The 17488-nt window shown below is 42.9% G+C and overlaps 1 protein-coding gene across 1 annotated transcript in view; it reads right to left on the bottom strand.

Moving 5' to 3' along the window:
• The window catches only part of insc (INSC spindle orientation adaptor protein), a 53308-nt gene that overhangs the window by 20126 nt on the left and 15694 nt on the right, over window positions 1-17488 (bottom strand). The window contains exons 2-5 of the mRNA XM_083916849.1: window positions 14556-14647; window positions 2274-2637; window positions 864-916; window positions 649-772 (exon numbers count right to left, since the gene is read on the bottom strand). Of these exons, the coding sequence (XP_083772975.1) occupies window positions 649-772; window positions 864-916; window positions 2274-2637; window positions 14556-14629 (615 nt within the window). The 5' untranslated portion in view covers window positions 14630-14647. The remainder of the gene's footprint in view (window positions 1-648; window positions 773-863; window positions 917-2273; window positions 2638-14555; window positions 14648-17488) is intronic.

Below are 17488 nucleotides of genomic sequence, written 5' to 3'. Positions count from 1 at the left end.
ATGTGAAGGAGCTGCAGGGTAATTATTTCCAATGAATACCAATGAAATCAGTGGAAAGCCTGGATGAAAGGCTCTGTTATTAGAAAAACACTTCCAGACACAATCACAATCCAGTGAAAAGTGAAAGTCAAATCCAATGAGGTGCTGTACAGATGAAATCCTATTATTTTTTAACATCCACAAAAAAAATGGGGTTCACATGCAGCAAAGATTCGTTCAAACCCTGTACTCATGGACTGAACTTCAACACTTGATAATTCAATTCAATTCAATTCAGTTTTATTTACAGTGCCAAATCATAAAAAAAGTTATCTCAGGACACTTTACAGAGTAGATAAAGAACACACTCTATGACTTATTTATGATTTACAGAGACCCAACAATTCCCCCGTAGAGTACGGTGGCGTTGAAAACCTTCCCTATAACAGACAGGAACGTCAGACAGACCCAGCTCTGTGGAGGACGGACATCTGTCTGCACCGGTTGGGGAGGAAGAGAAGGAGAGAGAAAGAGAGAAAAGACGGACAGATGGACAGAGAGAGACAGAGACAGACACAAATAGAGTGCGTGTTGCCCACATACAGCAGAAGTACAGAAGGATTATATTGTGTAGACACTCAGAGGTGGGGTTATGATCCAGTCACATACCCGGATCTCATTGGCTAAAGCCATGTCAATCATGTTGCTGAAGGAGTCGCTGACATCAGTGAGGATCTCGTGGATGGCCTCTCTCATGGACTTCAGGAAGAACTCATCGTCGGTGTGAAGACACCTGCGGGTGAAGTGATATTTCAGATTATGTTCTACATAAAGCTGCTGTTCGCTGATAGTTTTTCTTCTCTATTGGCGTTTTAGAGTTGTACCTCTCTGTAATGTTGGTCAGCTCCATGCACTTTTCCAGCAGAGATTTCTCATACTGCAACAAAAGGAAAATGAGAAACACATAATGGGAATTAAATGAGTTCGTACTAAAATGTATTCTATGAAATCTGAGTTCAGTTTTAATTCATAACATTTTAAATTCTAAGTCTCTTAAGCAGAACAACAATACTGCATTCTGTGTGGTAGCACAGTTTCTAAGACGTATGACGTTTTGTTCAGATGATCAAATTTTTTTCTGCATTTGTTGTTTAATTAAAAAAAAAAAAAAGAACAGATGGCCGATGCTAGATGTCCCTTTGAATGTAGAAGTCTACAATAAGGATAACACACATTTATTCATAGGGGAAGATAATTACAACTTCTTCACAACATGAATTTGAAGGACTTAAAGCTGCAGTCGGCAAGTCTGGCAGATCGAGTTGACTCAGTCAAATTTGAATGTTTACAACTCTCACGCCCCTCCCCCACGACCACAAAGCTCCTCCTCTCCCTCCCATCGAGTGTGCACGCTCGTCTCTTCTCTCATCGATAAATGTCATGGAGAACGCGTTACATGGAGGCAGGCTGGCTAACCTACTCATGGATAGCAACTGCTAACGTCACTTAGCATATGCCTAGCTTGAGGTGTGTGTCTGTGATATTGTAACTTCAGAGGATCTGTGGCGTGTGCACGAACTGTGAACTGCGCTGAGTGAACACGATGACACAGGCGTGGTGGATTTTTGCAAAACAAACAACAAGCTCTAGGTGCACGTAGAGGTGCATCTTCATCTTCAACCGCTTGTCCCTGTCGGGTTATAGGGGGTGAGGGGTGGGGGGTGGGGTGCTGGAGCCGATCCCAGCTGACATCGGGCGTGAGGCGGGGTACACCCTGGACAGGACGCCAGTCTATCACAGGACACATAGAGACGAACAGAGACAGACAACCATTCACACCTACGGGTAATTTTAGAGTCATCAATGAACCTAACACGTGCATTGGACTCTTTGGACTGTGGGAGGAAACCGGAGAACCCGGAGAAAACCCACGCAGACACGGGGAGAACATGCAAACTCCACACAGAAAGGCCCAGGCCGGGATGCGAACCTGGAACCTTCAATCAAACAAATGTTGCCGACTGCAACTCTAAGGTTTTTATTGAAAGTGGGCATACACTTCATATTTAATTAAGCAGTGACAGTCACAGTCACAGTTAGCTTTTCTATTCATATTGTTGTACTGATGAGCCCAAGCAAAAATATTCAAGGATCGGTTCTAAAGTTAGACTTTTTTATCTAACAGCATGAAGAAGCCTCAGTGCCTGATCTGAACACTTCAGTGCATAATCTAACTTTCGTTACGCTGATGCTTTAAGGCTTGTAAGGACCCCAAACTTGCTTCACATTCACACCTTCTGCATCTCAGGTGGTGTGCTTCTGGCAGCACTGTACTCGTGCACCAGTGAGCGCACGTGGCAGTTGGCCCTCACGGCGGTGCTGTGGACCCTCTGCCAGCGTCCTTTCTCCAGTCGCTGGAACATCTTTCCCAGCTCCGTGCTGACCACCAGCGCTCGGCGGAGCAACGTCTGCAGGTTGTTCCTGGCCACGTGGTCCCCTCCGACCCCGGTGGCCACAATCAGCTCTCCCTGCTGGGCGTCCTCCTCCACCCCGATGGGTTTGGCCTGGAGGACGCACATACACTCTACCTCCGTCATGTGGCGGAGGTCCTCCATCCAGCGTTGGACCGAGTCAACCTGGAGAGACTGCATGCGTGTACTGTGGGAGAAATGAACAAGAAAAATAAAGCAAGTCAGTACTAGTTTATTCACTTTGGAGGTGTTTCACAGTGGCTCAATAGTAAGCTGGAGCTGACTGAGTATTGAGATGCAGAATTAAACTTAAGATAGGCTATTTTACGAGGTTGACCAGTCTCCCGTGTTTTCCTGGGACAGTTCCCGTTTTTGGTAGACTGTCCGCAGCTTGAGCTGATCCAGGAAATGTCCCAATTCTTAACTGTTTGGTAAAAACAGACCACAAAATGAAATATTTCACTTGGCAACAAAGACTGGGCAACAGGGCCTGTTTATATTTCATCCTTGCATCTTTTCTTTTTTTTAATTTTTAGATACGTTTAGGAATGAGTACCAAAGACTGAGATTGACTTAGACATAGATTGTCCATGATGGAGTATAATACAGTATAATATTACTATAAATTCATGCTGTTTATGTGGATCTATCAAAATGAGATAAGGTGATACAGACAGAGTTCATTTGCCTTTAGTGACCGGTGTATGCAGAGGAAATCCATTCCCTGCTCCTGAATTGATTTGCAGATCAAGAAATCGACTTAAATTGACCGGATGGTTTCATAGCAGTTGCAGTTGTATTGATATAAAAGTACAAATCAATGCACAAACAGAGCCAATGTTCTCACACAGATACCATGATGAGCACAGTGATGTCTGAGATCTGGGAAGTCATTTGCTGACTGAATCTCGAAGTGATTTATATGAGAAAATATGAATCATATTTGCCTCCTCCACAAGGAATAACATGATTAATCCGTAGAAAATAAAGGAAGTGGTTACTCATAAATCCAGACTGGTTGTCAGGACAATGACAGATCATTTTAAATGGCGGTGCCACCCTTGTACTCTCTTCATTCATCTTTCTTGTGTATTACAAAATATCGATTAAAGTGTAAGTTTGGTGTGATAAAACAAAAGCTGATCCTGTTTGTTGATCTTTATTGAAGGAATCCATTTCCACAACAGGTTCCAGGTCACTTAAGACTACTACTGTTTGCTTTAATACTGTACTTAACGTTATTATCACATCACCTTCATCAACTAAAACTGTGAAGCCATGGACTCAATGTTTTGAAAATAACTACAAATTTCAAGCTTGGGCTAAATTGGAAAGCTGGGCCGGTGTAACAACAGTACTGTAATTGAAGGTGTTGGGCTTAGACAGGGTTCAATTTGGAAATATTAAAGACCGACATTGGTTGTTAATGTAATGTTATGCATGGTCTATATGAGTCTACAGTCCTGCTAAAATGATCATTGAGCCCTCATACTCCCACTCTTCCTCTTTACAATAAAATTCCATTTATGCCAAACGCAATATCACTGCAGAGCGAAAACCACCGCTGGATTCCTAAAATCAATGATGTGTACTCCAGTTCATTATCCATAACAGCCATTTTCCACACTTGTTAGTTTAAGCATTTCCCCAAAGCATGGAGCAGCTTTAACAATGGGCTGCGTCGAACAAACACTTCAATCTCTCCCAGCACTGACCCTAATGAATGCAGGCTTAAGGGGCCAATCCAGAGTCCTTTTGCACAGTGAGTCAAAGCTCCCTCGGAGTGGATGGTCGATGGCTACAACAGGCACCTCTGCTTTGAGTCAACACATGGGAGAGGGTCTCTAATGAAGCTTGATATTTTCCTCTCGGCTCTCTGGGTATTGTCTGCAGTTTGTGGGAAATGGCGGCTCGCTAGAGACATTGGAATATTGCATTGGTATTGAGTGTGTGTGTGTGTGTGTGTGTGTGTGTGTGTGTGTGTGTGTGTGTGTGTGTGTGTGTGTGTGTGTGTGTGTGTGTGTGTGTGTGTGTGTGTGTGTGTGTGTGTGTGTGTGTGTGTGTGTGTGTGTGTGTGTGTGTGTGTGTGTGTGTGTGCCTGTGTGTGTGTGCGTGTGCGTGTGTGTGGGAAATGGCGGCTCGCTGGAGACATTGGAATATTGCATTGGTATTGAGTGTGTGTGTGTTTGTGTGTGTGTGTGTGTGTGTGTGCATGTTTGTGTGTGTGTGTCATTGACCAGCAAAAGCCAACGTCATTACGTAACATCTCCAAGGCAGGTATTGCGTTTCAGCATTTAGACAGAGCCGAATCATTAAGAAGCCACAGCTCCAATTATATCAAATCCACTATGAAATCAGAGGTCAGCTGTTTACTGAAGAAACCCCATACAGAGTTTTGTTAAGGTCAGAAAAAGGTCTCGTTAAATGGTGGAGAAGATGACCGTAGCTGACATGAGAAGACATGAAACTTCTGGTTTTACTATCAGAAAACTTTTTTCTGTGTCTATTTTCAGGTGAAACTTTTACCTTTAACTGTCCGTAGTTTTATGTTCACTTTAAATTAAAGAGCTAAATTAAAACACACATTCTTCCCTGCAACTCAGAGCACTGACTTATTATGTTTCAGAAAGTCCAAATGCACAGACTCACACAGACACATACATCCGCCCGTACTGTATTATGTATTTACATTTTCCATTCAGTCACTCGTCTGTGAGGAGGTGGAATAACAATGCAAAAGCAGTCAAATCTCCAAGCTGCAGAGTGAGGAAGCGCACTGGTTCAAAACTCTCTCCGGAAAGTAAATTTCCCTCAATGTGGAAAAGCATGAAGATGTATTTAGCTGCATAGTGTTACACAGTGCAGTGATCATTCATATGGAGCTTGTTCTCGTGGGGTAAATGGCTTCATAGTGATGATCGTGACTTCTGAAAATGGATGAGATATAAGCTTTAGTTTAAATCTAGGTGATTAAGGAAATTCATTTCTCTTAAATGTTCTTTGCAAATAAAATATGACTGAACCCTTCTTCCATTTTTTGTCTAACATTCAAAAAACCTCTCTGCTTCTCAGAATGTCTCTTGTTGGAGATTAATCACACAGTGGTGAATAATAGTGACTCAAACTATGAGAGTTAAATTAGCCACAAAGAGCTGGATCACCAGTCACTGAAGTGGAGACGGAAAAGAGCTCTCACTGCTTAATTGGTATCATTTTTGGATACATTTCACCATATTAACCTACTTTATTTAGTTGAAACCTGATGACGCGGGAACAAAGAAAATGAAGAAATGTATAAAAAATGGTTTTCATACATTTCTATGTTTATTAGGTATCATGTGTTTCCTAATGGTGCCTGAAAATGTAAAAACAAACAATCAAATCAATCTAAAAAAACCAACCCTATATGCAGCATTCTCTTCATATCAGACCAGACATGGCCATTTCAAACCATTTTCCACAGTTATATAACAGCATCACATACGGATGAACCCGTCCTGATTTACACGCCCATCAAGCCGCAAAACGTTCCCCTCACCATGAGGGAAAGATGATAATAATAGGCTTGTTTTCCAAAGGAGGGGAAGCGGTGCACTTCAGCTCGCAGGGAATGACAAATATTTACATGCGGGGCCAAGAGAGGGTCAGGCGACTGCAGCTCTATTATCCCAGACGGGGACCCTGGTGTGGAGATGAAGCATCGCTCTTTCTAACCTGCTGCTGGTTGTCAGTAAACTCAGCAAACAGCATGAGGAGACAGGAGTTGGATCATAAGACATGCTCCTGTTTTTGTTTTCTAAACATGGCGCAGCGAGATTTAAATCCTCTGCTTGTGTGTTTGATATCAGCGTTCTCTCTGTGTTATGATGAGGGAGATACTTTTGTCGTAGTGGCTTTTTTCTTGGGGAAATCCAAATTCAATCAAGCCAAATGTATATTTGTTTGATTAAACAAAGGTGGATTGAAATGACCTCTAATGCTCACCTGAGATGCACTGAATTAAACCGGGAATATGTGAAGGAACCTGTGTTTCTTTCACGGTGAAGTTTTTGACCCCACACAGCTGACAATAAAACTTTACGGCGTGCGAGAACTTTGAGCGCCTCAGACATGAGAGGGAAGGCGGAAAGTACTGAGAGAGAAATGTACAAACACATCGTTGGCACGGGGGTGTGTTGACACAATAAGAAAAATATAGAATTTCCAAAGCTTTATCCATAAAAGAAGGGATTGCAATGTCGAAATGTGCGTTAAAAACGAGATAAATGAGAATTAAATGTGAAATTGGAACTGTTGTGTGTGACCATGGCATAAAACAAACATAAACCAAGAAGAAGAAACATTTGGAAGAAAGATCAAAAGGCGTAATAGCATAACTTTCGTAGAGTCATGGGGAACATGCATGACGTCTGACAAACAAAGGTTGAATACAGATTCACATCAGGCTGTTGAGTTACTGTCATAGTGAGCTCCCTCTTCCTGTAACACATCAGGTGAAAATGATAACTTGAGCTTTTAGATGATTCACTTTTTCAACTTTTTGTGTACTTGAGAGACATGGAGAGAGTTGTTCTGCTGGATGAGTCACCGAGAGGCTGCCGCTCTGACCGTTCAGCTCCATAATCGACTGTCCCTGAACTTTTGAGAGAGAGAGGTTTGTGACATCAGACGTCTGCCTGAGCTGGATTTAGTTTTGAGGTCACAGTTGCTGTTTGTTAGGCGTGCAGTTTTATTATGTCAGGGTTAAAACACTAATGAAAAATTCACAATGACCATTCGGATAGATCAGAGTCTCTCTCGATTTGAAGATCCCACATTACGCTCATTTTCAGGTTCATACGTATTTTGTTTATATGCTTTAATGTTCAAAAAATGACATTTTTTCTCCAACTGTCTGTTTGAATATACCCGTATTCACCCTCTGTCTGAAACGCTCCATTTCGGCTCCTTTCTCTTTGAGCCCCGCTCCCAAAAAAAGTCCAGTCTGCTCTGACGGGTCAGTGTTTCTGTGACCTTCCTCATCTGCAGAGATTCTGAATATGGACTTTGATTTATAGTTTTAAAAAGACATGGAAATCTCCCTTTTTACAGTTCGGCTAACTTGTAATTGCGATAATGACAGTTTGTTGTTAATGCTGCATGAAGTCCCAAGGTTAAGGGTTAGAGAATACAAAAATGAAACAGTTGTTTAAATGACAGTTTGTTCAGCAGTATTTGGTTAGTTTTTTACACATAACATGCAGCTTACACACACACACACACACACACACACACACACACACACACACACACACACACACACACACACACACTATAATAATCACTGTGGAAATTTTAACAAAAATAGGAGAAGAAGAGGAGAAGGATATTTCTCATCCCAGCTGTGATATTCAGAAATTCTCCAGATCATAAAGTGAGAGATTTCCTGTTCCATATTCAAGTGTAACATGTCAATCACATGAACCATCACCAGCACATCTTCAAAAACCTTCTCTCTGTGACACTGCTTTAAAGATTGAATCATGTGCTGACAGCGAGGGGGAAACCCTCGCCGAGCCCGGAGCGAGAAAACACAAAAGCAACGCTTTGTGCAGCACGACCGTGGACTTCTTACAGAATCCCTCCTCACAGGATGTGAGTCACTTTGTTCGAGGCTAAAAACAGCAACCACGTCCGGATGAAAACACGCTGTAAGCATTCATCTCTTTGCGTGAGCTGTCTGTGGGTCATTCCCTAATCGCATTATGAAGATAATGAAAATAAATGTCACCATAAATGTGCTTTAACCCACAGTGATACTCGCATCTTTGCACAACACACCCTGTTCACAGTGTGGCAGCGAGCAGCAGACGGGCAGGTTCGAAGCAGCGCAGTGGAGCACCTGTTGTCACTCAAGCATGGCAGTTATTGCACAGCGGGAACTAGTTTGTTCTTCAGGGGTGGTTGCCCATTACCGGGCTTGTTCTACATATCACTAGAGGCTACAAGTGATTCAGAAACTATGTACAACACTTCATAGATTATGAGCACAGGTTGAGCTATGCCTGCTTTTCTTCAGTCAGCCACTGGTGTTTTGAATTAAAGCGAAGACGCCCTGTGTGGCTCAGTCGGTGCCGTTTAATGAAAGTGTGTGAAATTAACATGTCGTAAAATAAAGATAATGTGCTCCATGAAGGACTCTGTGGAGGGGAACACAAGAAAGGTGAAGGTTTTACATGGAGTTTTACACTGAGCAGGGTGGGGTGATAGATTCAAATGTGATTACGCTGAAACAGTTTGACTATTTTCACTCTCCATTAATCTTTACTAATTGTGAGAATGTTCTGCTTTTCCATGTCCAAACTGAAAGTGTCGGACTGTTGATCGGACCAAACAAGCAACAAGGTGGCATCCCCTCGGGATCATGATTTTTCACTATTTTCTGACATCTTATCATGAAAACTATTATCACTTCATTGATAGATTGATAAAAAATAATTGTCTGAGTATTATGTAATTAAAATAATCATCTGTTGCAGCAATAATTCAATCATTTAAGTGATTAAAGTGTGACTAACTCCTTTAACTATGATGACCCTGCTCATGAAAACATCCGTTCTATACTGTACATGTTAATATACGTCAAATACTCCACTTCTCTTCAGTTACCATCACCAGAGTAAGGTATAATAAACAGGCTGCAGTCCAGTTAAATCCATGAATCGATATAGTTCAAATTGTTGACTTGTGTGTTGAACAAACTTGTTTTACTCTGATAGCTAAAAACAAAAGATTTTTTAGACTTGCAGACTCTGGGGTTTGATCCTCAATGCAATGATTTTAAAAATGTATGTGGCCCAGTACAACACAGTGAGGGGTTTGGGATGAAAGCAAAATGTTTCATCATGACAACTGTCTGCATGCAGCTTCACTTGCAGACTGATGCGCTTGTTTGGAAAAGAGACACTGCAACATGTGTTGGGTCATGTTATTATTTCTGTTTTGGATCCAGCTGCATCCAGTCACTGTTTTCTTCCCACTGTTTTCTCATATCAAAGTCATTCAGTATACTATAAGCAGGAAGGAGCCTTCACTGTCTTTCTGTTCATGAACTTGCGCAGTCGTAAGCAATACAACTGCCATTACATAGTTTTAGTTTTTTTTGTACCAGGCCTTAAATAGTTTTAATGATGCTGTGTAAACGGCCTGTTTAACATGGGGGTCAATGAGAAACTGCTCTATCATGCAAACTACTCCTAGTGGAAGCTCAGAGAACTGCAGTTTTTGGCACTTCCGTATTGGCTCAACCAGGAAGTTGCTGTCGTGGGGGCTTGGATTTAAGTCAATGGGAAAATGTCTTTTTGGGCCAGAGGGTATCACGTGACAGACCCGGTAGTTACAATTCCACCGTTCAATTCCACTATGTCGAATTCAAAGCCCGGTGCGCTTCCTGCAAGCTTGTCAGCAGTTAAACAGTTAACAGGGCCCCCTCTCAATACATGACATAGTTTATACATAATGCACTGCTAAAAATATGTCGTATAGGTCTAAAGAGCTCACAGTCGACTCTACACTTCCTCGGGTCCTCAGCAATACACCTGCCAAGTGTGAGGTGGATCGGATGACGGGTTGTCAAGGAGCTCAAAATGCAGACATACAGACAGAGACTCCTTCCATTTTGGTTAGCTATCACAGTCTGACGCCTGATGTCAGTTATGAACAAATGGAAATCTTTCTCAAATACCACAACAGGACTGCAGTCGAGCAGGGGCAGAATGAATGGAAATGTGGGCAGGATGAGCTGCGAGATTTTGAGGACCAAACCATTGTGGCTTTTGCTTCAACTGAGGGAGAAAACAAGGGCACTCTTGTCCCGGGGAGAATTAAATATGGAGGCCCACATACAAAGAGACCAAAAAAGGATGTTAATGCATTCCTCTTCTGCCTAAAAACCAGAATTTTGCTCAACAGAACAAACCGTTTTAAACAGTTACAGCTCCACGGGAAACTTTGGGGAGTTTTACAAAATGCTGCCTCACTGTGTAAAGAACTGACGGATGAGCTAAGAAAATGGTAAAAGCATATGGCTAATGGTACTTTTAAATGTGCAGGTCACGCCTTTATTTTCCGGGCAAAGGTCGGGTCTGTGCTCCTCCTGAAGTAGCGCGTGGTAAGAGGATACCGCGGCCTCCGACTGGTACAGTTGAATCCCGGCAACGGGGGCAGACATCTGACTCCCAGATGTTTCAGAGGGCCTCTAATGTGCAGCCAAGACCAAACGCACCTAAAACTTCTCTCTGACTCACACTCACACATGCCTGGTTACATGCATGAAAGTACACCTACCCCAGGCATATGTGCAAGACATTATACTGTGGATTATTCTCTTTTTCTGTGCCTCAAACCATCTCCAGCTGACTCATGTTTCACTTTAGTTTGTTCCATTTTCTCTCTCAAACTCTTTCCCTCTCATCAGCAAACCCAACACTTGTGCAACTTCCAACATTCCTGCATGAGCTGTAAACACAAATCCGCAACTTAAAAAAGACAAATGCGCAGACGAACGAGTGCACAGAAACTTGGTAAACCTGCCCTGCAGCGCAATGGCAGGTCCTCTGTCAGAGTGTAACCTGAGGCCGACATTGTCCAGACAAGCTGATCCTGGCAAAGCGCCGGTTCTGTTGTGGGGATGTTTGTCAACTGAGTGTGAGCTACATCTGTGTTTGCAATTTATTTTAATACAATTCAGTCATTTGGCTCCTCTCATCAGTTGATTTACTGAGCCATGCGCTGCACAAAAAGGATTCATGTTTGAGTGTGTGTGTATGGGGGACTGACAAAGAAAGCGAGTCAGAGATGATCTGTTTGTTTATGTGTGTCTGGTTGCCTTTGTATGGCGTGACAGCTGTACTGATTTGATATCCAAGGGCATTCATTGTGTGTCTTCTGCGACGCTGTGTGCGCATTTGTCAACGCAAAACTGTCAGAAGATATCTATTCAAATGTGTTATCGATGACTGAGATATTCTCAAACCACAGCAGCTGACGGAGAGGCTTTCCCCATTTAAAAAAAGGAGCATCAGCAGCTGACGCTTTCACAACAAAGACGTAAATCACTGCAGTGTGGGAAGAGTTTTGTCTTGTTTGTCTCCAAAAAGTGACTTTTCTGGAAGACAGAATCGATAGTTTATTGAAAGATTGATAGCCATGAAGGTTGCAAAACACACAATGCGTTTTGGATTAGGTGTTTTTTTTGGTCCTAAGTTAATAAAAAATGAGAAAAGTGGAATATGACGCGTTAATTAAAGCTAAATAAACCGGCAGTAGCTGGTTTGACACACCAGGTAGTGGTGGAGGCTGTGTAGTCAATGGTTCAACAGTGCAGTGAGTCCAGTTTAGGTCAGCTGGCAGGTTTGTGCTCCCTGTCAACGTGGAAGCAAACTCTCCCCTGGTTTTGCTTCACTTTCTGATTGTTTGGTATGTGCACACTTTCTCTTTTGGCATCTTGACTACATGTGTCTCACAGATTTTTTTTTCAGGATTTTTTTGGGTTCAATCTGCAGCTTTTGTGCGCAGATATGCACCACCTCAAATATTGAATCCAGTTGTGGACAGATTTGTGGGAGGCAGTGTGGGTTTGTGTATGTGTTTGCATTGTCAGTAAGGTTTTAGCCTTTGGACCTCCTACTGTTGACTGCCTCTTAATTTGTTGATGCATGATGGCGATGTTGAACCAACAAGTCGAATCAAACACCAGCTGGTAAATATTTCCCAAGAAAGATATGAAGGAGGGAGGATGTGTTTTTACTCAGCAGCTTCACAGTCTATGATATCTGCCTCTCCATTTCTTAACACCAGCTAAAGTTGATTTAGTCTTCAGAGTTTCAGTTCAGTGCCATGATGGTGAAAAAGTCCTGTGCATCATGCAGAGTTAGGCATTCTAACATGGAGGTCAAGAGGGATAGACTCTCTTTTGAAGCCAGCCTCAAGTGGTCACTCAAGGCACTAAGGGCGCACTCACACTGTCCATCCGTACCGTGCCCAAACAGGTTTTACGGGTAAAGTCTAGTTCGTTTGACCAGTGTGAGTGCAACCTCACTGCGCCTAACTGCAGCCAGCTTGACGGCCACGGAGCGTTTGGGAGAGGTGGGCTTTTGTAAGCGCATTTGCACATGTACAAGCACGAGCGTGCGCACGTGTATGAGCACAAGCACGAGGCCTACGGCGGTTCTGATGTCATTTTATGTGCGCCTGTTCAGACATAGAAAATAGAAGGAGGGACCATGCGCGGACATTTAAAACAATGGCGGCGAAAGGTTCACGTTGGTGTGATGCGGAGGTGGAGTGTTTACTGCAGATTTAGTCGATGAAAATATTCAAAAACAGTCGACAAGACGCACAAAAACTCTGAGGTCTACGGAAAGATTTGTAAACAAAGGGACGCATCGCGATGACGTCAATCAATGCGTGTGACGTGTTAAGTGTTACGCGTGATGACGTATAGGCAGCAAGAAGCATTCGCGCGAGGCCGAGGTAGTGTGAGTACAAACGGGCCTGGCCGGGAGGGGGGGACCAGTACCCTAAAGCACGGGGTAGGACGGACAGTGTGAGTGCGCCCTAACAAGTTTGGCACTTGACTCAAACAGAGACACTGAAGACAAAATTCTCTGATTAACAGCACCCTGAAGTAAACCGTAAAATGTCTCTCAGTGTGAATGTTTAAGTTCAGGTTCAATTCAGCTGTCCACAGGCTGAACAAAAATGTGTATACAGACAAGGGAGAGGACAGAGGAGTATGTCAGAGAGAAAACAATGGACAATAACAAACAATAATTTTTGTTTGTCTTCCACCGCAGAGAACCAAACACGACCTGCCTCTCTCCCAGCAGCATAATCTATTACCAAACATCTCTGCGATCCATTCATCTCCTCACGAACCACAGATGACGACCAACTAAACCCTGTCACCACTGTAAAACTCAATCTCTGCTCCTGTGAGAGCTGCCATGATACCAGCGTCTGCCACCATTACAGAGCATTATCAGAAGGAGATAGGGCCAAAGTGGGCTGCGTTTTTTTTTGGTGGGGACACATCTGCAGATGAAACAGGAGGGTTATTTCTTGCTATCATGGCTATTACTGTCTGTGTGTGTGTGTGTGTGTGTGTGTGTGTGTGTGTGTGTGTGTGTGTGTGTGTGTGTGTGTGTGTGTGTGTGTGTGTGTGTGTGTGTGTGTGTGTGTGTGTGTGTGTGTCCACAGAGAGAGTGTTGTCAACATGTAGAACATTTATGTCACTGGCTTTATATTACCCTGCCCAGAGACTGTCGGACTTTACTATTAAACTTTGCGTCAATAACAAACCGTCTGTTAACTATTGCATTACGTCACAACAGACACATTAGTTAGATTTACATTTAAGTCCCCACAGAGCACCCATTTCATCAGATTTGACCTCTTCTCAGGGCTGTGCGGATGTGTGCGGATCATGCTTGACATCACAACACAATCACCTGTTAGGTACATTTCACCCTGGGGTTACAATGGGACATGTACACTGAGTATCTGTGCATGTTTCTTACTATCTACTGTCTTTATGCTAATACATTTAAGGACTGCACTTTATAGAACACTGAGCTAACGAAGCACCTGTTTGTAATGAATTAGATTGTCTCCTCTGATCATCTCGATATACTAGTATAGACAGTGACAAATGTATGACCATATGAGTATGGAATATGCAGTTCCATTTTTGGGGCTTCTATTAGAGTGAACATGTGTAATGAAATGGTTAGCATGACATGACAACGTTGCCTGTGGTAGAAGAAGCAGAAACAGGAACCACAGCATCAAAATGTATTTTAAACAATGGCCTTCATTATATCCTTTTGAAATTAAAATAAAATGCACATAAAAACGGTTTTATGGAACAAACTGTACCTATCACTGTTGAGTTTAAAAGTTGTTTTTATGCTTAGAGCCGCACAAAAGAAATTCCAGTGTCTGCAGACTTCTCAGTAGAACCCACAGCAAATAAACCTAAAAGTAGCCCCATGGGCAACATACCACCTGGGGAGAATAGTTTTTAGTCTTAGTTGCAGCCGGTGTTCGGACGGTGCTGTTACTTGCCTCATTGGGGACGAAGAGAGCGAGCTGCTCTGTCTGGAGCTGCTCTGAGGAGTCGCCATTCTGTCCGAGGCCATCTTACTTCAACTCAGCCCCTGAAACACACGACATTCAACATGAGCCTCAAGGTCAAGACATGTTGAGTAGAGTGAGCATCTATATACAAGACATGAAAGTGACACTGTCTTTCTTGCTTAACATATTTGAAATGGTTGAATTAGATTAAAATGGTTAGTAAAACATGTAGAAAAATGTTGTCCTACTGAAAATATTTCTATATGTTACTAAGAATAAAATTCAACATACAGTGAATACAAAGTGCGCACACACACACACACACACACACACACACGCACGCACACACACACACAAAGCATCCTCCTGGCTGTGTTGCTTGCCACTGCAGCGTTATCCACTACAATATCTCCTTATTGATCCGCCTCCAAGCGTTCTATTCTTGTCTTGTCTTTTTTTTCCATCCAAGTAATTTAATTATCAATAAACCTCACTGTTTTAAATAGCTGCAAGCTGCTGGTGTGCCAGTGGAATAATATTTCTTATCTTCTAATTTATTGGCTGGCTGCCAGCCAGTGACTCTCTTCCCTACTTTGAGCCTGAGCAAAAGAGGCTGACGCTCTTAAGTGCCCTCAACTTTATTCCGCCGTTTTATTGATGTATCCCATTTAGATTAGTCCATTTTCAATCGGGAGAGGCCACAGACGCCCTCCTGCCCGAACCACACTCTAATCCTTTTAGTTAATGATATCCTGCAGTGGTGTGGTTACAAATTTCATGTTTACTGTGGAGTGTAATTAGCAGGTAGTTACAAAGTGAGACAATCTCTTTCTCTCATGCACACACAACACGCACCCTCCCAGTGTGTCATGGAGCAGGTTGCACAGCTTTTTATTAAATGCCTCCAGAGTGTTATGGGATCGATAAACGTAAACAGGAGAACTCACAATAAAGAAATTGAGATTAGAGGGGTGTGTGATGCACATGGGACGTCACTCATTTTATCCCTGCTTTTTTCAATGCCGCATTGTTCAAGCCGGCGGAGGAAGTGATCCATTCTGTAGAGTCTGGAGATGTTGAGGCACAACGATGCATTAGCTGAGTCTTGTTTTACTGTTTGCTTCGATTACTCCAAAACTCCCCGGGTTATGTAATTGTGAGCAACAAGGGAACTATTTGATGATGGATAAGGGAACAAGATTGGTTTGGGGGGAGGGGGAAGTGACTGAGTCAGTGACTGCGATTAGGAGATACCCAGTCGGATGAATAGGTGACAAGATAATGCGGAACAGACAGAGAAGAGGGAGCAGAAAGAAGACGACGCAGGGAAGGGGGGAAACAGTGTGTGTGTGTGTGTGTGTGTGTGTGTGTGGTGGTGGGGGGGTCTTTTTTTAACTGCAGTCTTGGCATGGCTCCTCCAGGGCCATTTTCAGAGAAAGCATCACAGCGAATCACAAATTATACCAATTCTGTGCCAGGACCATGGAAGTCCGACAGTGAGCGCGCAGTTTTGGGGTAAAAAGCAAAACACATCTATACCCAGTGCAGTAAGAATAAAGGAAGAATAGATTACCATAGAATGAGGGCTGATATAATTGCACTGTTAGATTATTACAATAGAGGTGTAGATGAATTATCTCGGCCCTATAATTGAGCACGGGGTCACCGCCAACGAGACACAGATCCAACAGATTCCATTACATGAGCCTCCGGCTTGTTACAGCACTCTTCTGTGGATTACCATACAAATGGAGATGAGTCGTCCAATCAAGCAATTCAGTCCTGAGCACTTAGAGTGTGTCACTAAGTGCCAAGTTAAGGACCATTGCACCGAAAGTGATCTCTGTCACTCTGCAGTGAGTGGCTGTCGACTACAAACGATGCATGAGGGAGGAGAGCGAAAGGTTTTTATTAAAAAAATGTCAAAAGTTTACTGCAATTGTTTCTTTTACAGCTTCCTGGACTGATTTAGTTTTGGTACAGACTGTTGTATGTGATGTTGTAACAATTTAAAAGCTGCACCTTCTATTTATTTAAAAGCAAGACTGTATTTCTGTGGAGGTGCAGGCACCGCATTTTAAACATCCCCGGGCACAGGAAGGCCGCAAGTGTAACAGAAACATGAGTTTCCTTAGCAGATGGTCAGCTTTGAAGGATCCTAGCTAATTTTCTTGCTGGGGTGGACATTTCTTTTTATGTCTGCGCTGAAACCCGAGTGGCCCTCTGGGTTACCCCACTCGGTTGCCGTGGAGAACGTGTCGGTTTTAGGTAAGCCGAACAAAGGGCACCTCTGTCTCGGCCTTGTGTCACATGCCGGGTAAAATAACAAGCACTCAGTAACTTGTCTGTGTGTGAGGGAAATCGCTCCGATGTGCACTCCAGATTTACTGCAGCACATGTATTCATTCCTCGCATGTGTGTCGAGGGCCATTTAAATGTTGGCGTGTACATGTGTGCATGTTTCTGTCACTTGCAGTTTTCCAGTCATGTTTAATGTAATGTCTGTCCCTGGTTAGTCACGCTAACTCCTCATAAGAATCATCTGGATTCGTTCTTATGAGAGCTCAGTGGTCTTTATATACAGATGTATACACAGTATATACCACATATGTATACATGGGAGAATGAAAAGGTGGAGAAGATGGTGGTGGAGAAGCAAGACCAATTGTCTGGTTTTTGACTCAATTTTAAGACTTTAAGACACGTGGTGTGCTCGCGTAAAGTTAATACTCCATCTTCTCTCTGCAGGTAAGAGTTTTATACTGCAGAGTGAGACCCAATGACAGTAAAGTGTTTACCTTCATGTCAGAGTTTTATACCGCAGAGTGAGACAGAAGGACAGTAAAGTGTTTACCTTCATGTCAGAGTTTTATACCGCAGAGTGAGACAGAATGACAGTGAAGTGTTCACCTTCATGTCAG

The sequence above is a fragment of the Echiichthys vipera genome, assembly GCF_963691815.1.
Source record: "Echiichthys vipera genome assembly, chromosome: 7".
Lineage (NCBI taxonomy): Eukaryota > Metazoa > Chordata > Actinopteri > Perciformes > Trachinidae > Echiichthys > Echiichthys vipera.
The sequence above is the reverse complement of the archived record's forward strand: the minus strand, read 5'-3'. Positions and strand labels throughout refer to the sequence as shown.